The 24,524-nt window shown below is 44.1% G+C and overlaps 1 protein-coding gene across 5 annotated transcripts; it reads left to right on the forward strand.

Annotated features, from left to right (window-relative positions):
- Window positions 1-310: 310 nt before the first annotated feature.
- On the forward strand, window positions 311-17,578 carry BNIP2 (BCL2 interacting protein 2). 5 transcript variants are annotated; one of them, XM_083412838.1, is made up of 11 exons: window positions 366-534; window positions 3,818-3,945; window positions 5,991-6,055; window positions 7,110-7,274; window positions 8,863-9,039; window positions 9,136-9,238; window positions 9,731-9,862; window positions 10,837-10,923; window positions 11,014-11,112; window positions 13,309-13,414; window positions 13,473-15,559. In XM_083412838.1, exons 2-10 carry the CDS (start codon window positions 3,896-3,898, stop codon window positions 13,400-13,402), a joined length of 972 nt encoding a protein of 323 aa, XP_083268964.1. In that variant the 5' UTR covers window positions 366-534; window positions 3,818-3,895; the 3' UTR covers window positions 13,403-13,414; window positions 13,473-15,559. The 5 variants fall into 5 exon arrangements, 4 of the variants coding, with proteins under 4 accessions (XP_083268967.1, XP_083268964.1, XP_083268966.1 ...); XM_083412840.1 differs by lacking the exon at window positions 13,473-15,559 and adding an exon at window positions 15,982-17,578 and having other exon boundaries at window positions 395-534; window positions 13,309-13,344; XM_083412841.1 differs by lacking the exons at window positions 13,309-13,414; window positions 13,473-15,559 and adding an exon at window positions 15,982-17,578 and having other exon boundaries at window positions 311-534.
- Window positions 17,579-24,524: the final 6,946 nt, after the last annotated feature.

Consider the following 24,524-nt stretch of genomic DNA (forward strand, 5'->3'; position numbering starts at 1 on the left):
ACTTATTATTGGTGCCGCCGCCGCCGCGGTTCTTCTTCTTCTCAGCGGCGGCGAAGGAGCAGCAGCGCGGCCTTCCGTGGCGGAGGGAGGCCTCCGTTTCCCGGGGCGCCGCCCCGACAGGGTCACCCCTTTCCCGGCAGAAGGCGGTACCTGCAGGAGGAGGAGGCCGCGGCGCCTCCCGCCCCTCACGGCCACCGACGCGGAAACAGCGCACGACTCTTCTCCCTCCGCTCCCTCAGGCTGCTCGCTCCGGAAGCGGAAGCTCCCGCTCCGGAAATCGAAAGAGGACGTCGCTCGACCACCATAGAGATTCCGCGTAGCCGGGCTTGGGCGTGTTCCGCGCATGCGTCTGCCGGGGCGGGGCGAGGGGGCGGAGTCGAAGAATCCCGTTTTCTTTTCGCCTCGTCCGCTTTTTGGTGGCGCCGCCGCCGTCGCTTCCTGTCCGGTGGCGTTTGCTTCCGGGGCAGGGTCGTCCCTTGAGGAACATCTGTGGGGGGAGGGCGAGGAAAGGCCGGCCGGAACGGAGGGGGACCGGTGAGTATTGGGGCGGGAGGCTGGGGAGATATTATGGGATGGGGCGCCTGGAGGGGGATTTAATTTGGGGGGCTAAGGGAACTTGACGAGCCAGAAGCTTCGGAGCAGGAAATGAGGGGGGGCTCCCTCTGTCGCTTCACATTCAACCCTCCCCCCCCCCAATAATCTGGATAGTTGTTGTCATTGCTTACGTATATCTGTTTATTCGTTGAAATACTTATAAAACTGGGGAGCGTGCAGGGTTGCCACCTTTGTTCTGGCGAAATACAGGACAGGGTGGGGCGGATGGGGGCGGCCCCCCCATCTGTTACTGAAGTGACTTCACTCTGTTGCAGCCTCACAGGAAGCTCCTCTGGACTTCGTCAGGCAGGCGCGCGCACACATGAAATTGTAAATCTGTCTGTGCTTGGCTACCCAGAGCTTAAATGAATACATGACCTTTCCCACAACCTTTCCAACAGAGAGAGAGAGAAGACCTGGAGTACAGGACAAAACTGTAACAATACAGGATGTAGCATTTTCCATTGGAATAGGTGACAATCCTGTATTATACAGGACAGGCGGCAACCCTAGCATGCAGATGTAACAGGAATCGAGGGGGGCAGCAAAAAGCCCTCCCCATGTTCTAACCAAGAGCACTGAGAAAATAAGTGGTAGATTGTCAGACTAGGACCTGGGACACCAGGCTTCAAATCCCCTCTCAGTCATAAAGCTCACTGGGTGACCTTGGGGGACAGTCACACACTCGCAACCTCACCTCACCAGGGGTTTTTTTTGGGGGGGGGCGCTATGTAAGCTACCTTGAGTTCCTTGGACGAAAGGTGGGATAAAATTGTAACAATCTCCACTAATAATTATGGTTTGTATATTGGCTTGATTAGCTTTCACTGAAGTCCTAAGTGCATTTTATTTATTTATTTACTTAAATTCTATACTGCCCTTCAGCTGAGGATCATAGAGCAGTTTACAATATAAAAACACAAAAATATGTAGCATAGGTAAAGGGACAAAAACAAGATACCCATCCACAGTTTGAAAAGCCATAGATTATACTCTTATGTGTTCACATAGCCTGATCCTGTCCAAGCTTGCTTACCTGGAAGTAAGACCTGCTGAGCTAAATAGGGCCTGCTATTAAGGTTGTGCAAAATGAGCTCCTTGGGAGTTTAAGTGTGAACATGGGGCAGGACAGGGGTTGTATGCAATTCTGCTGCGTAAACAAAGGAATGGGATTTTGTGATCTTAAAGATGAGAAATGGGGCAGGGGAACCCTGCAGGTTAAGAAGGAAGGAACGAAAACCTGGCTTTTAATGGAAATAATGTAGAAATAAAGGTAAAATTGGGATCTCACGACTATGCAGTGAACTAGGTTTAGCAATGGTGGGAATTGTGGGAGTAGTGATGTGTATTTTTCAGCATAGTTAATTGCCTTTTGAGCTTGTCCAGTGTCACAAGAAAGGATATATGTTGTTCAGTTATTGAGCCAAAGTGACTTGTTCTGCATATCTTGGCTTCTTAGGATGAGTTTCAATATGAGTTTTGAAATTCTGCAATATTAAGAATGGCATTTTATGTAATGTTGTACAAAAACTCAAGCTATAATAATTCATCAGTGTTAAATGTGACTGAACTTGATAGCCTTGTATGTGATAGCCTATGCGGTTAGCTCAGTTCAGAGTGTCAAAATCCTATTAGGAATAACCACCAATGCTATTGTGACCTTTTCATGAAGAATTAAATGTAATCCTCAAAGGAAAACAATTCGCACATCATATATTCAAAGTACATGAATAACTTGCTATTTCACTGCTATAGCTTTGTGTTTTTTGTTCCTGGAGGCTGTTAAGTGAGCGTTTTATTAAGCAACAAGTTGTTGGGTTATGTTGTAAGGCACACAGCCAAAAAACTATCTGTCAACTGCAAGCAACATTGCTTGTGATGTGCTGGGTGGAGTTGAGCAATTACGAAATCTTCAGCTTGGCTTCCTAGTTGGCAGCTTTAACTGTTCTCCTAAGGGTGCAAACAGTGGAAGACAGGAGTGCCTGGTGTGCTCTGGTCCATGGGGTTACAAAGAGTCAGACACGACTAAACAACAAAAGGGTGCATAACTTTCTAGAATTTTTTTCCTTCAAGGTTTGCAAAGCCAGGCAATGGACTTTATTGGGGATTCTCCTTGGGAGGTGGGTTGTCTTTTGTTTGCCTAGCCTACTGGTCAAGCCAACCTACCTTCCTCAGACTTATCCTGGCAACCCCTGCCCCCAAGGAGTGTGTCAGCTTCATTGCCGTTGCCGGTGCTTGAAGCTGCCCAAGCGCCTTATCATAACAGTATCCAAGGTAATTCCTCTGGAAAGGCTGGTGTGGAGGTAGGAGGCTGGCTGGCTGCTCGGATCACTCTGTGGCAGCAGAATCCAAATCTCTGGCAATAATTTGTGTGTGCATGTGGGGTGGGTTGGCTGACTTTGCCCAGGTGACCAAGGCTCTCTAGGTCCCTTGGGAGGTGGTGGGATGGTAATCCTTCACACTTGCAGGGAAGTCTGGTCTTTTGTAAAAGGATGGCACTGTACTGACCACAGCAGGTAGAACTGTTGAAGCTGCTCTTTCTACTGAAAGAGCATTTGGGATGTTGCCAGTGTAATGTGGGAGGTATACGTTGCCAAATCATAATTATGTAAACCACAGACTTTACTAAATACCTCCATACTTCAGGACTGGTATTACTTAGTGACTTCCTTCCTTCATACGTAGTATGTCCTGGATAGTGGAGCTTACCATGAAAAGTGGAGAAAGTTCCAAAAAGTTGCATAAAGCCACTCTTAGGGAACTTTCACATAAAATACTGTATTTTTTGCTCTATAAGACTCACTTTTCCCCTCCTAAAAAGTAACGGGAAATGTGTGTGTGTCTTATGGAGCGAATGCAGGCTGCACAGCTATCCCAGAAGCCAGAACAGCAAGAGGGATTGCTGCTTGCACTGCACAGCGATCCCTCTTGCTGTTCTGGCTTCTGAGATTCAGATTTTTTTCTTCTTGTTTTCCTCCTCCAAAAATTAGGTGCATCTTGTGGTCTGGTGCGTCTTATACCGAAAAATACGGTATGTAGTAGGTTATGGGATTGTTCAGACAAACCCATGCCTCTTTGCTTTGCCCTCAGATTTGTGTCCTCGTATTGCTGTTTCTCATTTATGTTACTTATCTGCTTATAGCTATGATTCTTAGGAAGATAGATCAGCTCATGAGTACTGGAATTTCAATTGCTGAGCAAACACTTTCAAAATACTTTGCAGTTCTTGCCTAAGATCTAACACGAAGCAGGAATTCTGGATCACGTAGACTCTGCATCAGCCATTGAGGCGACACTGAGGATGGAAGGAGTTGAACTTAAAGAAGAGTGGCAAGATGAAGACTTTCCAAGGTAAGGAGTAGCTGTGGCAGGGCTTGATTTGCTCTGGAACATATCTTCAGAAAGTGGAGTTTGGCTGGTCCCTAAAAGGTCTTTGTCAGTTGTAGCCATGTGTTCATATGGCTCTGTAATTCTCATCTTTGCCCTCTTTTTATGTTGGAGATATTTCACATATTCAGCTATGAATTTAAATTACATTATTTCAAAAGCAGGCTCAGGAAAACTGTGCAGTTTATCTTTGTACATACATTATTGTCTTGTGTACATATATACAATTGCCACATGATTTGAACCTGACTGCAGAGGTTCAGCATAGAGGTAATAAAATTTTGCTTTACCATTTTTTTTCAAACTGTGTCTTGAGATTTTAAAGAGCTTGCAACTTTTCAAGGTCCAGAAGGAGTGTTTTACTCCAAAGCATGCTAACCTACAATTAAGAGTTTTGCACCACTGAGCACTGGAGACTGTTCTCCATTTCATTTAGTTCATTTGAGGTCCTTCCCTCCCTGCTCTTTTTTCTGCCCTGCCCTGCAACTCTCCTCACCTGATATAATGGGCAGGACATGCTTTCTTATTTCAGGATGGTCTGGCACTGCCAAGGCTGATGCAAGCTGCTCACCAGCTGTTGCAGCTCTTTAGCCCTTAGAGTTGGAATGCCAGTGTGCAGACATTCGACCACCTTGGTACAGGTTATGATTTTTTTTAAAAATAGGAATCCTTCTGTGACTCATCAGGCTGAATTTTCTGCAGCACTCTGCAGCACACAATTTGGTGTGTTAGCAGACGGCCTGCCTAGCTTGCTCACTGACTACCACAAGGGTTGGTTAAATCCCAGTTGCTAACTCTTTGGGGCTTGCGTCACATTTTGTAGAATTGTAGAGTGAGAAGGGACCCCAAGGGTCATGTAGTCCAACCCCTACAATGCAAGAATCTTAGCTAAAGCATTCATGACAGATGGTCATCCAACCTCTGCTTAAAAACCTCCAAAGAAGGAGAGTCCACCACCTCTTGTGGGAGTCTGTTCCACTGTAGAGCAGCTTTTACTACCAGAAAGTTCTTTATGATGCTTAGTTGGAATCTCCTTTCTTATAACCTGAAGCCAATGGTTCTGGTTGTACCCTCCAGAGCAGGAGAAAACAAGCCTGCTCCAACTTTCATGTGATAGCCCTTCAGATATTTGACGATGGCTATCATATCTCCCTCCTCTTCCGGGCTAAACATCCCCAACTCCTTCAACCATTTCTCATAAGACTTGGTTCCCAGAGCCTTGATCATCTTGGTTGCCCTCCTCTGCACATGTTCCAGATTGTCAATATCCTCCTTAAATTGTGGTGCCCAGAATTGAACGCAGTATTCCAGATGTGGTCTGACCAAGGCAGAATAGAGTGGTGCTATTACTTCCCTTGATCTGGACACTACTCTTGATGCAGCCTAGAATAGCATTAGCATTTTTTGCTGCCCATCTTATTGACTCATGTTCAGCTTGTGGTCCACTAAGACCCCTAGATGCTTTTCACATGTACTCCTAGTAAGCCAGGTGAGGTGTCCCCCATCCTATATTTGTGCATCTGGTTCTTCCTGCCTAAATGCAGAGCCTTACATTTGTCCCTATTGAAATTAATTTTGCTAGCTTGCACCCAGTTCTCCAGTCTGTTAGGGTTATTTTGAATTCTGATTCTGTCTTCTGCGGCATTAGCTACCCCTCCCAGTTTGGTGTCATTTGCAAATTTGATGAGCATCCCCTTAATTCCTTCATCCAAGTTGTTTTTTAAGATGTTGAACAACAACAGGCCCAGGACAGAACCCTGCAGAACCACTTGTCACTTTTTTCCAGGATGATGAGGAACCATTGAGAGTACTCTTTGGGTTCAGTCAGTCAGTCAGCTACAGATCCACCCAAAGCTGGTGTCTGGATGCTGTGTAAGAAGTGATTGGGTACTGATAGAGATGTGAAAGATGGAGGGGGTGAGGAAAGATTTTTCTTCTGGGTCCCGTCCCCACCAATCTCTACTGAGCACTATTCCTCATTGTTTCCTCTTTGTTTTTTACTGTCCCAGACCTCTACCAGAAGATGACCATATTGATGATATGTCAGATCCCGCTGAAAGAGGGGACCAACCTGGTAAGTTTAGTATAAAGGAACATATGGTTCTACATATGACTTTGGACTTCAGTTCACATAATCCCTAGTCAGCATGGGAGGTGGAGTCCATTAGCATCTGGGGGACCACAGGTTTCTCATTCCTACTCTTCCCCAGGGGTCACCCATGTGGGACCTGCAGGTGCCAGTGTGCCCATAACTTGGTAAAGGTGTAGGTAAATATCCCCTTAAAAACCAATAATGCCTGAGAAACTATTTGCTCTTCCTGCACAGTTCCTGTTCGCACTGCCTCAGCCTCCTCTACATCGGTCACTCCCCCACTCCTGAAAACAGGGTTGGGCATCTATCATCCCATTCATTCAGTACAGAAGAGATGTTCAAATGGCTTTTCTCTGGGAGCAAGTGCAGTGGTGGCTGAGGCAAGTGCCTTTTCTCCACTGATGGGTGGCTGACAGTGGGGTTATACTTGCACCATTTTGTGGTCCTGCATTCCCCGTGGCCCCTCTGTTTTGTTGGCCACTTCTGATGCTGGGTAAATCAGACAGAAAATGAAACTGGAAAATAAACTGCTCTGGATTAAATATTCAAAGATGGAAGATACTATTTATTTGCTCAGATCTTTAAGGGACAATCTTCAGTCATTTTTTAATTTGATTTATTTTTTACGTAGGAAAGTTTTGACTGTTTAACTGTAACAGAAGGCCACTACTCACTCTTCTGAGTGACTCCTGTTTGTCAAATTGCAGGAGCATAGAGGGCTGCCTTATACTAAATCAGACCATTGCTCCATCTAGTTCAGCACGGCATTAGTATATAATGAACTGTTTGCAGATCTATACACAGTATGTTAGCTACACATCTTAAAAAAGGGCGATTGAAACTGTAGCATAATGCTTATGCTGTTTGTTTAAAAAAGTTTTCACTTACTAATGTTTGAGTTTGGTTTACATAGACTTGGAGTATGCTTTCATCATTCTGTTTCTTTTAATAACTTAAGCTGTATTTGGTGGTGGTGTATGGCCGTCACTGGCTTTAACATGTCTTATAGAATAAACTTCCCTTTCCAATTTTTTAGAAGTGAATGGCAACAAAGTTAAGAAGAAATTGTTGGCTCCAAATATAAACTTAACTCTGGATTGCAGTGAAGAATCAATTTTGTCTGACTTGGATGAGAGCGGGGATATTGATCTGGACGATATGGACACACCGTCTGAAAATAGCAATGAGTTCGAATGGGAAGGTAAGACTTGACTCTATCTAAGCCTTGTGCATATGTTTTTCCTCTGTTTCGTTTGTCAGCATTGTTGATCAGTGGAGCTGTTCTGTGTGGTGGGTGGCCCACTGGGTTTCTGGTCACTGCTGCTGGTTTCTGTAGCCTGCTGTGGCCTGTTTGCAAGGATGATAAAAGTCCTCCATATCAAATTGTGTACAGCTGGCATGGGCAGAACTTTGGATCGTGTGATCTGCTTTTTTTAAAAGCTAGAATCTAAGGGCCCAGCAACCAGAGCCTGCTCACATCTGTCAGGTTGGGGTAGGACACTGTGGGCATTGCTGTGCCGGCTGTATAGGGTGGAAGTTCTGAAAGCATGTGGTAGTTAGTTGTTTTGTAATTGTATGCTTGTTTTTTTCAAACTGACATAGCTACCGCTTCGCTTCAAGGCTGCTAGTGGCATCTTTAGGTTAATTTCTAAACAAACGCTGCTGATATGAAGGGGAACAGAAGTTATTTTTGCTCAGCACAGGATTTTCCAGCTGGTACAAAACTGACACTGATGATAGCTCTTGAATCAATTGTGTACTAATGGTTCAGTAGAGATTTCAGAAAGGGGTCTCTTTTTTCAAAGCTATTCAGTTGCTCAAAGCAAGAGACTAGACTTCAGCTTTGGTGCATCCTGCAGCCGATGACTGTGGTGGCATATTGCTTATTTGTATGAGCTTTTCAAATGTGGGGTGAGAAGTTCACAGCTCTAGGGACTTAGACTTTGCAGTTCGCTGGGCTGAAGAGAGGCTGGAGTTGTTCGTTGTTGGAATAAGGTTTCTGTCTTTTCTCTTCTCTTTAATGCGGCTGTCTGCGTTTTCCTGGAAGGATAGTTTCCATTAACAACTCTGTCTTGGAAACAAACTACTAACATGCTGCAGTAGTTTTTTCACACCTCTGTGGTAAGGTTTGTGTTACTGAAATTAATTTGACAAAGCCGTGAGGATGATGTATTCTTCAGGGCACTTCCCAAGTCCTGCTTAGTTTGGATTGAAATCTCTATTTTGCATGTCTGCCACTAATCATTGTGTTGAGATGATTCACTAAAATCAATGGGGAAATAATAGGTGAAGGGTAGATATCTAGGGCTGTCAACTGATCAAAGGGTTTGGGCATTATCCTAATCCACAAACTGATTTGGAATATCAAAGTAAGTGTTGTATTGAACCTATTGCATATATGTAATCATTGCCTGATTAAAGGTATATCCACCTCAAGACTGTGGTCTCTTTTAGAGGGGACACCTCTGATTTACCAAAATAGATTCTTATCTGATCAGAGGACTAGTTGTTTAAGGTTCAATATATATTTACGGGTTTGGAAAGGAATCACAGCTATGTTCTTTCCATTTAAAAGCAACTCAGCACAATCACTGCTTAACTGCTTAGTCAAAATGCAACCCAAACAATTTGTAGATACGTTTCTTGACACTTCCTTCAATATAATGGGCACAGAACTTTTGAAGATTTGGGCCATACAGGGAAGCAACAAACCTGCTTTGTCTAATCTGTTATTCACTGTAACAGTATTGTAATTCCTTTTTTAAAAACAAAAACAAATCTCTGAGCAGATGATCTTCCAAAGCCAAAAACTACAGATGTGATTCAAAAAGGATCGTTACAAGAATATGCAGCATCAGAGGAAAAAGAGGAGGAACGGCGATGGCGGATGTTCCGGATTGGAGAACAAGATCACAGGGTGGATATGAAGGCAATTGAGCCATATAAGAAAGTTATCAGTCATGGAGGTGAGAATAGTGACAGTCCCCCACCCCACCCCAAAAAAGAATTGCAGGATGCCTGAAGAAAAAGCATAACAATTAGATTTTTCTTCTTCTTTCTAGGTTATTATGGTGATGGGTTAAATGCAATCGTTGTATTTGCAGTTTGCTTCATGCCGGAAAGCGGGCAGCCAAACTACAGATACTTAATGGATAATCTCTTTAAGTGAGTTGTACTTGATGAATGCATGAACCTGCCTTATTCCAAGTCAAACCTCTGATCCCTGCGTTTCCTCCCATGTCAGAGGCAGAGTGCTTGCAAGTGGTGGAGGTGAAAGCAGACAGCAGGAGAGGGCCATTTTGGCCTTTTCTTGCAGGGACATTGGCTGGCCAGAGTGCTGAGCTAGAGAGGCCATTGGTCTGATTGGGCAGGCCTCTTCTCATGATAATCTTTCCTTAACCCAACGTGAAGAAGCTTCTGCCTTAGCTCTTCCAAAGTCCTCCTACCCTTTTCATGCCAAGCGCGTGAGTGATGACCTCTCAGACTACAAATACAATTTTGGCCTTCATTCTTGACTCAGTTTTACATGTTCCTTAAAAGGAACTGCTGCCTGATTAACAGAGCGCAGGAGAGGGATGCAGTGGCCATAAGGAAAGTAGGTAGGGGAAGATAGCACAAGAAACCTCACTGTCTGTCTCTCCTCCCACCCCCAAACAGGTATGTTATTGGCACACTAGAATTGTTAGTAGCAGAGAACTACATGATCGTTTACCTAAATGGTGCAACAACACGGAGGAAGATGCCTAGTCTAGGCTGGCTCAGGAAGTGTTACCAACAGATTGATAGGAGGTAAGAAGAATTTGAGATGCAGCCAACTGCATAACACATGACAATTCTTTTAAAGTGTTATTTACTTCTGTCAAGTGATGTAAGAAAGCTCTGTTGTCACATCCTTTGTGATTTGGCTTCCGTACTCCCAGGGCAGAAGTAGTGCTGGTGCTTAAGGTGGCGTGTTCTCATGAAGAGAAAAAACCTTCTATGGAAATGTGGTAGAGCCCATTTTTACACAGTGTTGAGCATAGTTCTGAAGAAACTTTCAGAAGAGTGGACTATAGAACCTAGAAAGCTATTTATACTGAGCCAGGATGTTGTTCCGTATTGTCTACACCGACTGCCAGCAGTTCTCCAGAGTTTAAGGCAGGAACCTCCCAGCCCTCCAAGGGGATGCAAGGGACCGTCTGCGAGGAAAGCAGATACTTTTCCACTGAGCTGCTGTATAGAACTGTTTCTGTTCTCTATCCTAGAAGGAAAAGCCATATTGGATACTACATGTCATTAGTGTCCATCTTGCATGTCTTGCTAGGCAGGTGTCTCGCATTCCTTCAGCAGCTTGGATAACAGGCTGACTAAGCTCCAGTTTGGAGGCCGGAAACAGCCCCCCAAAACAAATGTCCCTGACACCCCCCTTTGTTCTGGCAACTAGGTTGAGGATGCAGGTGTGTGGGTTCACCTCTGCCCTTGTCCCAGAATGGCTCTCCATTCCATTCCTCTCTCCTGCCGAGGAAACATGGCAAGAGCCTGTCTCTGCAGGTATGGGGACACACTCCCCTTCATTGTCTCTTCAGATCACCTGAGCATAACTGTGACTTTGCTATTTTAGTCTAATTCTAATGCTGATCCCAGACTCACTAGGAGTTTCTTTTTGGCTTACACCTAGAGTAGAGCACTAGCAACGTTCAGTGTCTGCTAGTATCTAGGCTTTGTTATTTTCCTCTTGCTTCTCTTGTTGATTGCATCTTTTTAATATTTTGATTGAACTTTAGGTTAAGGAAAAACCTGAAATCATTAATAATAGTTCATCCTTCCTGGTTCATTAGAACACTTCTGGCAATCACAAAACCTTTTATTAGGTAACACCCATAATACTTAATTCATTTTTTCCAGAACTGGTATGTTTAGCATTTCAACAGTAACAGTGTCTTTTCTGTTCTTTTTTCTAGCTCAAAATTCAGCCAAAAAATCAGATATGTCTTTACTTTGGCAGAGCTGGCTGAACTTGTCCCCATGGAATACGTTGGCATACCTGAATGCATAAAACAGTAGGTTGCTGGTTCCATGTTCATAATCCCAAAAATGAAGCGTAAATGCTCAGTATCAGAGCAATCCAAACTTTTAGGAAACAGACACTGCTATATGAAGAGCCCTGCCAGCTCACAGTGGCTATTATGAGGTTGAAGGAGCAGTGTTTTCCCCTGTGCCCAAAAGTGATTCCAGCTGGCATAGTTGAGGGCCTTTTGTGCACGTGTGATTGTGTCCAGCGACAAGGAGGCTTGGGATCCTGTGACTGCATTGCAGGGGGTTGGACTAGATGACTCTTGGAGGTCCCTTCCAACTCTATGATTCTGTGACTTTGCTGCCACCTCTGACATGTCCACAACACACCCCATATTCAGCCTTACCACTGTCGGAGCACCACCATTGTGCCAACAGCAGTGGTGGTGGTGTGAGCCACTACAGTGAGAAGCAGTAGATCTTTTCCTCTTCCAGTGGAGAATGAGGTCTGCAGCTTCCCTCCCCAAGTCTCCAGTCCTATACTTGGTTGGCACAAGCTCCATTGAACTCTATGGGATTTACTTCGGGGTAGACATGTATATAACTGCACTCTGAGTTTTTGAAAAAGTTAAAATGCTTGCCTCAGCCAATATTTCCTCCCAGTGCAGCTGGTAGTCAAAGTGAAGGTACAGTATAAGTTGGGTTATGTGCAAGGAGGCATAATTATGTCCTGCAGCAATTGGTAGTACTGCCAGAGCTGGTGTGGGGAAGCTATACACCTCCTAGATGCTGTTAGACTAACTCCTAGCAGCCTCAGTCAGGATGGCTGGTAGTCAGACATGACAAGGGTTGTTGTTCAGCCACATCTGAAGGGTAACATGTTTCTCCAGAAGGAGCAGAAGGACTTGGGGGCTGCCTCTGGCATGCCCCCTGGACTTTGGCCTCTATCTCAGTTCAGCAGTAAAGTGTTGTGCTGTTTAGGTACATGATTTAGGGTTGGTAAGCTATGTAAAGCCCAAGACTTTAAAAGCCCTCCACCCACTGTGATCTCTGCTCAAGAAACTAACAGAATTATTACTCATTAATAGCCCAGTGATATTGCCTTATGAACTTCCTTGAACCTAAAAGACATCTGGGGACTCAGAAAACACTGGTCCTTTGGCCTAGTGTGACCAAGAAACACAACTGGGACAGGGTGATAGGGGTGGGCATGGTAGGGATGGGGGTGCCCTGGGTCAGAAAGCCCAGGTCTCAGAGAAGATAGAACAATCTGTTTATTACCTCTGTTTGTTCAGAGGTTGACAGCTTATTTATTGATGGTCTGTACTTACTTTTGACTCACACGACACGTACACACGCCAAAACTCTTAGGATTGTTTTAATGGTTTTAAAGTGACCAACAGGGAAGCTGACTAAACAGTGCTGGGCAGCACATGATCTGGTATGGGAACTGTAATTTGGAAGATCCTACAAATGAGACTTGCTTGTGCCAGTTTCCTAGTGACTCCCCACCCCCACCCCGTCTTCCAAGGCTGTTATAAGAGCATATGTCTGAGAGATTCCTGCTGTGTAACTAACCACTGCACCACAATGGCTCTCTTGGTTGCCAGACTGGGATAGCCCAGATTCAAACCCTTACTCAGCCATGAAGCTCATTGGATGACCTTGGGCAAAGCACTCTCTTTCTGCCTAATCTACCTCACAAAGGGAGGGGGTGCCCAGGTACTTTTTGGAGAAAGAGCAGGATACAAATGTGATAAGGATTTTCCTATCACTTTCTATGTGCTTCACATACATTAAAAAACACAAGGCTGCCAATTTAGTAGACATGACACAAAAGGAAAACTGAATAGCGAGGGAACAGGAAAGTTTTTGAGTAGCTCATCCTCTGCTGGCCAAATGAATGGGACCAGGTTGGTCTCCTCCTTGCCCTGATGGCCTTCTTGGGACACGGGGTTCAGCCTCCCAGCGGCAGAGGGCAGAGTGTGCCTCCCCTCATCTCTTCACTCCAACTGGCAGCTGGAGCAGAGTGTTCTTTTCGTGCAGGGAGGGAGGCACACAGAGCGATCTTGCAGCAGGCATAGTACTTTTACTACAGAGAAACTAAATGCCTTTACTTTTGTTCATCTTAGCATTATTGCGTAAAGCCCTTGCCCAAGACAGGTGCTGTTAGCTTCAAAACTGGATTTTGCTGGTATATGGAACTGCATCTTATTTACTAAAAAAACATTTTCCCCACTAAGGTATGAAGAAGAAAAATTTAAAAAGAAACCCAAAAGGTATATGCACATCTTGATCAGGGCTGTATCTAATCTAGCCAACTTTGCACTGTGCTGAATGTTGGGATATATTTGGCTTGCTGGGCTGCCTGCTGCTTGTATGAATGAACATGCACCCATTGTGCCACCGTGTGTGTGGGTGTCTCTGGCTAGCTTATGCTGTGCTGTTCACATAATGTTGTGCAAATGGCTCGTTGCTTCAGAAGGAAGCCGAGTAGCCAAAAGGCTAAAGCATTTGCTGTCTAATTATAGCGCTAATTGTCAAACCTAGAACTACAATTTTCCGCTTTAGGAAGTTGGAGAGCAATTGCTGCAAAATACATTCTTAATTCTAGGTGGAGAGTGACTCTGACTCAGCAGTCACTGAAGTTCAAAATGGCTTTAATTTGCATTGTCACAGTCTAAACTGGCTGAACACCATAAAGGGGGGGAGGGCTTTGTGCTGCCTGCATTTGCTATGTCTTTTTTTTCTTTCGTCTTATCCATGCATGCTGGGGTTCTCTGGTGCTCAAGAAGTGCATGGCCTGCTAATAAACGTATCTCAGCAACTTCTTCCCTTCACAAAATATTGTCCAATCCAGAGCACCAACTGCTACTCTTGCCACTAACAATTTCACTTGATCCAGAATGTGCCCATGCTGTATAATGATTCCAAATGCCTATTTGTGAAGATGATATTTTTTTTTTGGGGGGGGGGAGGGTTGTTCCCTTGCAAAGAAGGGAGCAAACTGCTACTTAGCAAGACAGACCTACTCTCTCTTCAGAGCTATATCACAAAACAAAAGGATAAACCTGGGAAGGGGATATGTGTACATCAGGATTCTGAAACAGATTGCAAAGATGCTTTCCCACATTTAATTCAACCCTTTGTAGCATTAGAAGGAATTTGGGCAGCTAGTCTGTATAGGTTGCACACAAGGTTTTTGCATCAGGCACAGCATTGCTTTGAGGCAAAGCTCAGCTTTTGGTGTCTGAACTGCCCAGCAGTGCTGCCCTTTCCCCTTAAAATGAAACTTGGACTACATTTAAAATGAGCTCACTGAAATCCACTGCTCATTTGCTGTGTTGGTCTTTGCCTCCACCACTGCCATTCATTGACCCGGTTTGCATGTAATGTCACGCCGTGGCTGAGCGTGAGTGTACTCAAGGGAAGGCCACAGGTGCTTTACTTGTCTCCTGGTCCTGCTGCTATTGTGGAACCCTGAGCTAAACCATGGTTTTTCATAACATTTGCATTCATACCTGTGCTTATAGTTTGTCTTTCTCCTGATGAACCATGAGCTGCAGCTAAGGTTTGATTTTTGGGAAGGTGCAGAGCGGCCACAGTTTCTAATGGGAGTATCTGCATGCTTATGCATTCACGCTTAGCCATGGTTTGACTTAATGCTGCATGCAAACTGGGCCTTTGACTCAACACACAGACCCCCAATAAACTTCCCACTGTTGTGGAGGAGGAGGTTCTTCACCATAGCTTAAACCAGGGAGAGGTGGAATAAGAGATTTGATACCATTTTCTTGGAGCAGTGAAGGGTTTCAAACGTTGATATTTGGAAGACCTCTGATTTGCTGCTTCTGCCTTTCCTCTAAAAATCTGACATAACTTAAATATTAAACTTCACCACCAACTGTGGAAAGGAGAGGGAAATACATGTGAGGAAGAGAACAGGCTTCATACCAAATCAAATCATTAGCTCATCTCGGTCAGTATTGCCTACACTGGCTGGCAGAAGCTCTTTAAGATTTAAGGCAAAAGACATGCCCAGCCCTATCTGGAGATGCTTATGATTCTGCACGCAAAGCAGGTGCTCTGTCACTGAGCTGCAGCCCTGTCCCAGCAAGACGGGTTAGAAACTTGGTATGGATGCAACAGTTCCAAAACTTGGCATGCCTCATTGCCTGCCTATCAGTAAATTATGAAATTAGTTTTTTTCAAGGCAAAAATACCCTTTATAAAGCTGACTTTCTTGGAGCCGTAGACATCTAGATACACTAACTGTAAGGAACGTTTCACACCACTATATGCTGGCCAACCTGAGTTTGCCACAAGAGTCTACACTTAACATGGAGCTCCAGCGACCCCAAGTACATGTTGAGTTAACAGGTAGAGATGTCATTATACACAAACTGCTAGGGATTTCATTCAGTAGGGTCACATGCAATGATTCAGTTCTGTGTGGTTGTAGGTCTTGGTCTGAATAAATTGAGGATAAATGAAGGAAGTGGTATCTTCACTGCTTTTTTCCTGGGGGGACCCAGGGGTACGCATACCCCAAACATTTTGTGAATCTAAGTTTGGCCTCATTGAGGGGCAGTATTTCAATATGAGTAGGAAAATGAGAGTACACCAAAACATTTTTTAAAGAAAAAAAAGCACTGGGTATCTTACTGTATTGTGGTCTATTTTTTTCATTTTCATGTTAATTGTCATTTTTAAAAAGTCACATTGTATTCTCCTTATAAGTTCTAATTCATTATTCTGGGGGGAAACTTGCTGCTCTACTTGTGCCTAACAGTTTTGCTGCAATTGCAAAGTAGTAAGCATTACTCTCCCACTGTCAAAGAATTTTAAATTTCTACACCCTGGTTGAAATTAGAGTTTAACATTTCACTCCCCCCCCCCTTCTGTCTGATGAGCAGAATTGACCAAGAGCTTAATGGGAAACAGGAGCAGAAGACCGAACAGTAAAGTATTTTATTTTTCGTGTGTTTTGGAGTCCAACCAAGACTGAAGAAAGTGCTGATGGAATGACGTCTTGCATGATCAAAACCTGTTCGGAGGAGGAGGAGGAGGAGGAGACCTGCCTGCCTCTGGACTTTCACCTAATGGACTACTCGCTGCTGAATGAATTTTCAAGTCCAGGCTAGACGTTGACACTTAATAGCTGCCTGTTCTATACTGCAGTATCGCAAAGCATCATAGGAAGCACCCATGGGGTTTTTTTAATCCTAAATGATGCTTAGTAAATATTTATATGCTTAAATGTTAAGGAAAGAGATAATATATATTTTTATGACTTCTCAAAACAATTATAATGTTTATCTACAAAACCCTCGCAGGTAAGCCATGCTATAAATGACTGTTTCATTTATTTGATAATAAAAGTGCATGGCAATTTCCTATAAATGGTCAAACACTTCTTGCCACACCGAAAGAAAAGCAAATCAACATGACCTCATTGATTAGCTGAGCTAGCAAGAGCCCCTCGATTTTATTGCATAAACACGGAGGTTCTTTTGTTTCCCATGTTGGGTGTGTCCTTGGCACAAAAAAGACACTGCCTGAGTCGTCTTAGTTTCTTTGGCCAGAGGGCTTTTTATATTTGGTCTGGAATGGCTGCGCTTCTGCAAGAGATGGATATTCTGAAAGAAGGAACTAAGGATGCTTAGATGTGCATGTGTTAGAGCCCTAATTTCCAGATTGGGTACAAAGAACCGTATTGGTATAGGTGAACCACCCTTGGAACAAGAGGTGCCTTCCAGTCAAGCTGGAGATCAAGGTTGGAATTGCATTTTGTAAGGCACACAGGGCTGTTGCCCCCAAATGGTGTGCCCCCTCCTGCAATGTTGAAGTCCCCCCACCCTCCATGACATACAGTACACCTTTTCTCATATCCTGATGTCGCTCTGGCTTTCTTGCTCACCAGTAATGTAGGTTGGAGAAACTCGCAGCATGTTGGCATCAGGATATGGTTGGTGTGGTGAACTGCCTGCTGTGGAGAAGGAAAGCTTGGCACAAGTGTGTATTTGGTGACAGCCCTCTGCTGCTTGTGGGCCCCTCTGGGTGCTTTGGCTTACAGCTCCCATCAGCCCCAGCCAGCAGGCTTTATGGCCAGAAAAGGCTCCCATGCACCTTTCACAAGCACTAAATTCACTTTATGTACTTTTTTTTTTTTTTAAAAAAGGAGTCTCTATAGGTATATACAAATTCTGCATGTTCTGAAGCCTTTTCACCGGTGTGCAGAAATTGGCTGCGCTTGTGCGGCGAGATCTATAAACTGCAGACCTAAGCATATGCACTAATTCCTATAGGTTAATCCTCAAAGCAGTTGCCTTGTAGCAGAGATCTTAACACACACTTTGCTGACCATGGAAGACATGGTTTTTAAAAAAGTTTTTGCTTATTCACAACACCGTTGAAAACACCCCTTTGTCTCCAAACTGTTTATTTGGAAATGCCGCCCTTGTGTCAGTGTATGAACTTAGTCAATAAATAGTGTTTTTACAAAAAGGACAATGCGTTTTAATTGGGTGTTTTTCTTACAAAGAGTTCTGGCACTTTTCAGAGTATGTGTTCACAGTTAAAGGTGGTGGTAGGTGTGAGTTACTGTCAAGATCCATTGACTTATCAGAGGCTCTTGTGCACCCTGGATCTTAATGTAAAGCCGCCTTGTTGGAAATGAATGCTGCTTCTCCATTTATCCTGGAGTGGGGAAGGGTTACCTAAAGGAATTGCAAGACAGTTTTCCTGTGTTGACGCTTATGATGCCTGCTATTTGAGGTGGCAGAGGAGCCACTCTGCAGAATGGAAAACCTATGTCTAGATGGACGTTATACACTGACCGTTGCGCTTGCTGTTTGGAAATCTGAAAAACTTGTGGTATGGTATGGTTTATTTATATACCACTTTTTAACTCAAGGCTCCTAAAAGCAGTGAACAACAATATAACATATTAATGCAAATAATATATATGATAAATGCACACTGTATCAATCAAAACAAAATAGCATCAGAATTCAGCCATGAATACAGATCATGCAATAGGACTTGATTCTCACGAGGTGCAGTGTACTGGAGATTGCAGAAATATTCCATTCTACTTTGGTTCTTTGTGAGAGCAAATAAGTCACCAGAATACCCTTGTTGGCATTTCTTTTTACTCATCATGATAGTCAGAACCTCTCAAGCTTGGCTGCAGGAATGGGGGACCTGTGGGCCTCCTTACTCTAAAATGGGGGCAAGTAACTTCAGAGCTCCAGTTCACATGCAGGCCTTGGCGAGCTTCAGCCTCTTGTAGGAATCTTGTTGGCACTGAAATCTTTTAACAAGCCCAGCCAGTTGTAAACCAGAGATACTCAGAAAACCAAAAGCTTTGACAAGGCATCCCTGCTTTAAATAATCTGTAGAAGGGATGTGTGGGTGGTTAAAAAAAAGTGCTAGCTTTCACTAACTTACTTGGAAAATTCTTAATTGTTTTATATTCAAGAGAATCTTAAAGTGATATACGTAATATACATAAAATACATGGTAAAATATTAATATAAATAATCAAATAATAGCCTATTAAAATAACATACAAGCCATTCGATAATACCCACAGTTTCCCTCAGTACAAAATCCCAACCAGTTATTTTGTATAACAAGGAGGACTGGCCAGATGACAATTCCTACAGCCTCAGAATTCAAATAAAAGCAATATCTGGCCTGGCCTGGGGCAGCACATTCCCATCCTCCCTGCCTCACACCTGGGAACATAGGTAGCTCTGTGCCAATAAGGCTCAATGAGCATTTGTGTATCTAGATTGAAAGGAGGCCTCAGAGAAAATGAATGTGCAGTAACCACACTGCTCTTAAAAGAGAACTTTGGGAATTTCACAACTGGCATTGCAGCATCACACTGTGGGCTAACATGGTGAAATGTTCGCGCATTGTAATGGAGATGTTAATTAACTCCTACAAAGACATAAGTGGCAGGAGGTTTAAAGTTTTAAGAACTAATTGTTTTGTACGCTTCTTGGTTTTATTTCAGCTACAGTTTTGCTTTGTTTTTGATTTAGCTCTTAGGGAATATTATTGAATTTTGTTGTGTTGCTGTGTAACACCAGGAAGGTGTTGTTGTCTAGGGATGGCCAATATGGCTGTTTTCTGTTTCCAGAGAACCGTACACAGCAGGCGAATCTCACCATGTGATGGGGCAAAGAGCACCTCCTGAGTGCAGCACAAGCTTCTTTTAAAACCACAGGCCAGTCAAAAACTATCTCTTCCTTTATTTTTAACCAGAATATTCAGTTGCTACTGTCAAGCCTACGAGACAGATGGAGATGAAGGAATGTTTTGAACAAGAAGGTTAATATGAAGTTCTTCTAAAGTACTGCAAACGATTGCTGTTGAGTGGATTTATTTACTTGAATATAAAGAGTGGGTTTTTAAAATGTTGGTATTCTGTATATTTGCCGTTGGGATATGATGAAAGAAATCTGTATGGTGGGGTACTGGAGTTTGTGGTAGAGAAAACAGTTTGTGGTAGAAAAAAAGGGAAGTTTTAAGAAAAGCTATTACTGTGTGTAATACAGTGGTACCTCGGGTTACATATGCTTCAGGTTACAGACGCTTCAGGTTACAGACTCCGCTAACCCAGAAATAGCACCTCGGGTTAAGAACTTTGCTTCAGGATGAGAACAGAACTCGTGCTCCGGCGGCACAGCAGCAGCAGGAGGCCCCATTAGCTAAAGTGGTGCTTCAGGTTAAGAACAGTTTCAGGTTAAGAACGGACCTCTGGAACGAATTAAGTACTTAACCCACGGTACCACTGTATAGGTAACCTCTGCAGAAAAGGGTAGTCTCTTTTTCTGAGCTATGCTGTGGCATACAGTATACTCACAACTGACGTGGGAGTTACGTTCTGGGGATCGCACCTAAAGCGAATTATACACAGCTGTGTATAGTCAAAACCCATTGGGTTCAATGGTGGGTGCAATTGCCAAAGTCCATTTTTTGGAACCCCACCCCCTTCCACCACCCCCCATTTCATTTTCTTTTTCCCCTTTTTTGCCACAAATATAAAGCTGAATGTGCTCAAGTAAGTTAAATGTGTGCAAGTTGCAGGCATTCTGTACTTAAAGCCAAGGTGATTGTAAACCATTCTGCCATTTTAGGTCTTAAACCTGACAGAAATGGGCAGAAGGGGGATGCTTCTTTGGTGCTGCTATGAATACAGTCCATGCAAACATATTCTAAAAACGGAAGACATATTTTTAGAACCGTGTCTTGTTTTGTTAGTGTTCATATAAACATTTAGCAGGTTAGATGATAGATTGTCTAAAACTCATATGATTCGTGTAAAATACTTCCTTAGATGAGAAGCAAAAATTAACTGCCATGCTTTCCTTCTTCCTCTTCCCAATGGGAGACAATTTTCTGTAGAGCCATTGTTTGGAGCTGACAGCAGGCAGGAGACCTCTCTTAATAAATGGCTGTTTGAGGAAACAAAATCATGATGATTATTTTTGAACATAACTCCTCAAATGGACCATTGTGGAAGCTTTTGTTTTGATTAGAATGTTAGAAGAAATACTTCCATTTCCTGGCAAGAGTACTGTACATTTCCATTTCAACTGTGCAAGAGTACAAGGCAGCCATGCCCAAGATCCTTTCAGTGAAAGTGACCTGTCACTTCTTACTCACTGCTTTCCATTTAAGACCCTGAACTGACTTAAGAATAACACGTATTAAAAACATTTTCAAATTCAATATTGATACAGACTCAAAAGTATTGTTGGGAAAGGGAGGTCTTAAATAGATACTGAAAACACAGTAAGGTTAACACCCGTCTGATATGTTGTATATATACATGCTGTTTGTTCATCAATGAAATGTCAGACGGGTGATGCCATTCATGCTGCCCTGGGATAGCTGTGGGAGAAGCTTAGCACCAGTTGGTTGTGCTGACCTTAGAATTAGCAGACCCAGCCTAGGGTCTGCATCCAATGTTCTTTATTCACAAGTGCAAGGCTGGGTTTTAATGGTGCACAAACGTCACAGAGCAAAAAGTTTCACCCACAGAACAATTATACTGCTAGGTGACTTTAACTCAGTGCTACATCGTCCAGCCCAGACACTGAAGTCCAGCTCTGAGGGCCTTCTGGCAGTTCCCTCACTGTGAGACGTGAAGCTACAGTATACCAGACAGACGGCCTTCTTGGTCGTGGCACTCACCCTGTGGAATGCCCTCCCATCAGATGTCAGATAAACAACAAGATGTCTTTTAGAAGACATCTGAAGGCAACCCTGTTCAGGGAAGTTTTTAATGGTTAATGAGGGCACGGGGGAGGCAAACCTGGAGACCTCAGGTCAAACCTCGAAGTCTGGCAGCTGTACTGTGGTATTTGCAAAGGCCTACGCAAAGTGCTGTGCACCTGGCTTCACAAAAACTTATTTGTGCCACTCCTAAAATTTCTATTGATGGATTTGCTAGGAAGACTGACCTGCAAGGGTCAGAGGACTGAACCCATAGAGGAGCAGAGGATGTTTGTGTGTCTTGTGATATATTGTGGAATGTTGATTTCCCTTTCCCAACAAAGGAACAAATTGCCACAATTCTGCTTAAGTGGCTGGGGAGGGGGGCAGGGGCGAGGGGAGACACCTGCCATTTCTGCCTGCCCTGCAGAGTTTTCCTTCTGCCACAGGGTGGCAGCCAATCTCTGAAAATTGGGAAATCACAAAGCTGGATTCAGTTGTAACCTGGAAAGCAAGCAGCGGAATCTGTCAAGAGCTTCACCGGTACAAATGTGGAATAGTCCTGCTTTGGCTACATTGGGAATGTTGCCAAAATTTCGTGCTTTATGAGCCTAAGCCTATTTACCCAGAGGTATGGCCTGCTACCCAGAAGTATGGCCCTGGAAAAGACCCTGATGTTGGGAAAGATGGAGGGCACAAGGAGAATGGGACGACAGAGGACGAGATGGTTGGACAGTGTTCTCGAAGCTACCAGCATGAGTTTGACCAAACCGCGGGAGGCAGTGGAAGACAGAAGTGCCTGGCGTGCTCTGGTCCAGGGGGTCACGAAGAGTCGGACACGACTAAACGACTAAACAACAACATGGCCTGCTATCAGATATATGTAGGGATTGCAGTTGTCAAGCTTAAAGGTGTCAAGATTAAATCAAAATACATATTGGACAGCGATTCTGTGCACAACTGGAAGTAAGGGCCAGTGAACTCAGTAGTACTCAGGACTAATCCAGCCAAGACGGATTAAGAATAAAACCATATATACTCAAGTATAAGCCGACTTTTCCAGAACATTTTTTTATGCTAAAAAAGCCCCCCAAGGCTTATACTCGAGTGAGGCGGCGGTGGAGGGATGAGCGGCCCGAAAGGAGCCCTTTCTTGCTGCTGGTCCCACTGCCGCCTGCCGCTCGCAAGGGCAGGCACAGGAGCCGCGGTTGGGAGAGGTGCTGCGCTGCGCTGTGCCTCTCCCAACCGCGGCTCCTACGCCAGCTCTTGTGAGTAGCAGAGGTGGCAGCGGAGGGACGAGTGGCCCGAAAGGAGCCCTTTTGGGCTGCTCCTTCCTTCTCCTCTGCCTTTGCTGCGTAGGAGCCGCTGCCTTTGCAGCTGTCTGCAGCGGAGGAGGAGGAATGAGCAGCCCGAAAGCAGCCCTTTTGGGCTGCTTGTCCTTCCTCCACCGCTGCCGCCACCACCAGGTTTGTGGTGTGGTGAACTGGCTTATACTCGAGTCAATAAGTTTTCCCAGTTTTTTGTGCTAAAATTAGGTGCCTCGGCTTATATTCCGGACAGTTTATATTCGAATATATACAGTAATTTGATGCTCCTTCAGAGAGGAACCTTCCCTTTGTGGTACTTCACTGCACAATACATAATTGGCTCCCACAGGGTGTGGTGATGGCTGTTAACCTGGATGGCTATAAAAGGGGATTAGACATAAGGGGATTCTGGTAGATCTAAAAGGAGAAGGGAAGTCTGTCAGTGCTCTTAACCGTGATACCTTGGTGGAGCCTCCAGCTTCAGAGACAGTGCATCTCGGAATATCAGTTGCTGGGGAGTGCTGTTACTTCCATACCCTGCTTATAGGCTTGCAAAGGCATCTGATCAGCCACAGTAGTATGTCAGATGCTGGACTAGATGGTGCCATCTGCAAATTGGATGAGCATCCCCTCAATTCCTTCCTCCAAGTCATTTATAAAGACAACAACAACAGACACAGGACAGAATCCCACAGTCCCCCACTTGCCACTTTTTTCTAGGATGATGAGGAACTCTTTGAGTTCAGGATTCAGGTAGGTAGACGTGTTGGTCTGACATAGTCAAAATAAATAAAAAAACTAAAAAAAATTCCAGTAGCATCTTAGAGACCAACTAAATTTGTTCTGGGTTTAAGCTTTCATGTGCATGCACAGCTTATACGAAGAACAAACTTAGTTGGTCTCTAAGGTGCTACTGGACAATTATTTTTCTTTGAATCAGTCAACCACCTAGCAGTTCGAAAGCATACCGGTTCAAGTAGATAAATAGGTACCACTGTGGCAGGAAAGTAAACAGCGTTTTGGTGTGCTTTGGCTTCCATCACAGTGTTCCGTTGCACCAGAAGCGGTTTAGTCATGCTGGCCACGTGATCTGGAAAGCTGTCTGTGGACAAACATTGGCTCCCTTGGCCTGAAGTAAGATGAGCAGCATACCCCATAGCCACCTTTGACTGGACTTAACCATCCGGGGGTCCTTTATCTTTACCTTTACCAACCAGCTACAAATCCACCTAACAGTTACCTCGTTCAACTCACATTTCACCAGCTTTCTTGCAAGCATATAATGGGTGACTTTCAAAAGCCTTTTTGAAATCAAGATACACTGTTTCCACAGCACTCCCCTGATCCATGAATTTTGTAACTCTACCAAAATGAGAAATGAAAATCATTAAGCATGACTGATAGCTGCCACTTAATTATCTAATTCCTGTGTATTATAATTTTTTTTTAGAAAGCACTAAAATTTTCTAAACACTGTATATGTGTATTTTATCATTACAAGAAAGCCTGTGCCTGCAGGCTCACAAGCTAAAAGGCATGACACAGAAGGAATTGAATGGGCAGAGGAAAGCAAATATTGGGTTGCCTCCTAGCAGCCTTTGGTATCCTGGTCAACGGAAGATAGTGTGTGCCTCAGCTTCTGCAGCTCTACGGCAGCTGGCAGTTGGAATTGGAGTGATTTTTTTTGCAGGCAGGGAGGAAGCAAATTTCCTACATTTCCTCTGGCTGATGGATGGAGCCCTGCTCCTGGGAAGGGGGTGGAATCCCTGCCTCTTTGCACATAGAAGACTAACATGTCAGGGATAAAGCTCCTTTTGCCTCTCCTGCTGGTTTTCTAGGTGTGGGGATTTTTGTGTGCCTATGGAGGAGTTTTTCATCTTGAAACTCCCCCCTTGGATACAGAAGTGCAACAGTCCAGG

The sequence above is a fragment of the Podarcis tiliguerta genome, assembly GCF_965153285.1.
Source record: "Podarcis tiliguerta genome assembly, chromosome: 14".
NCBI classification, from domain to species: domain Eukaryota; kingdom Metazoa; phylum Chordata; class Lepidosauria; order Squamata; family Lacertidae; genus Podarcis; species Podarcis tiliguerta.

Coding starts and splice junctions, on each gene's coding strand:
- BNIP2 (XM_083412838.1), top strand. CDS start 3,896: ATGGAAGGAGTTGAACTTAAAGAAGAGTGGCAAGATGAAGACTTTCCA. Junction 10,924..11,013: donor ATCACAAAACCTTTTATTAG/GTAACACCCATA, acceptor TCTTTTTTCTAG/CTCAAAATTCAGCCAAAAAA. Junction 11,113..13,308: donor ATACCTGAATGCATAAAACA/GTAGGTTGCTGG, acceptor TTCCCCACTAAG/GTATGAAGAAGAAAAATTTA.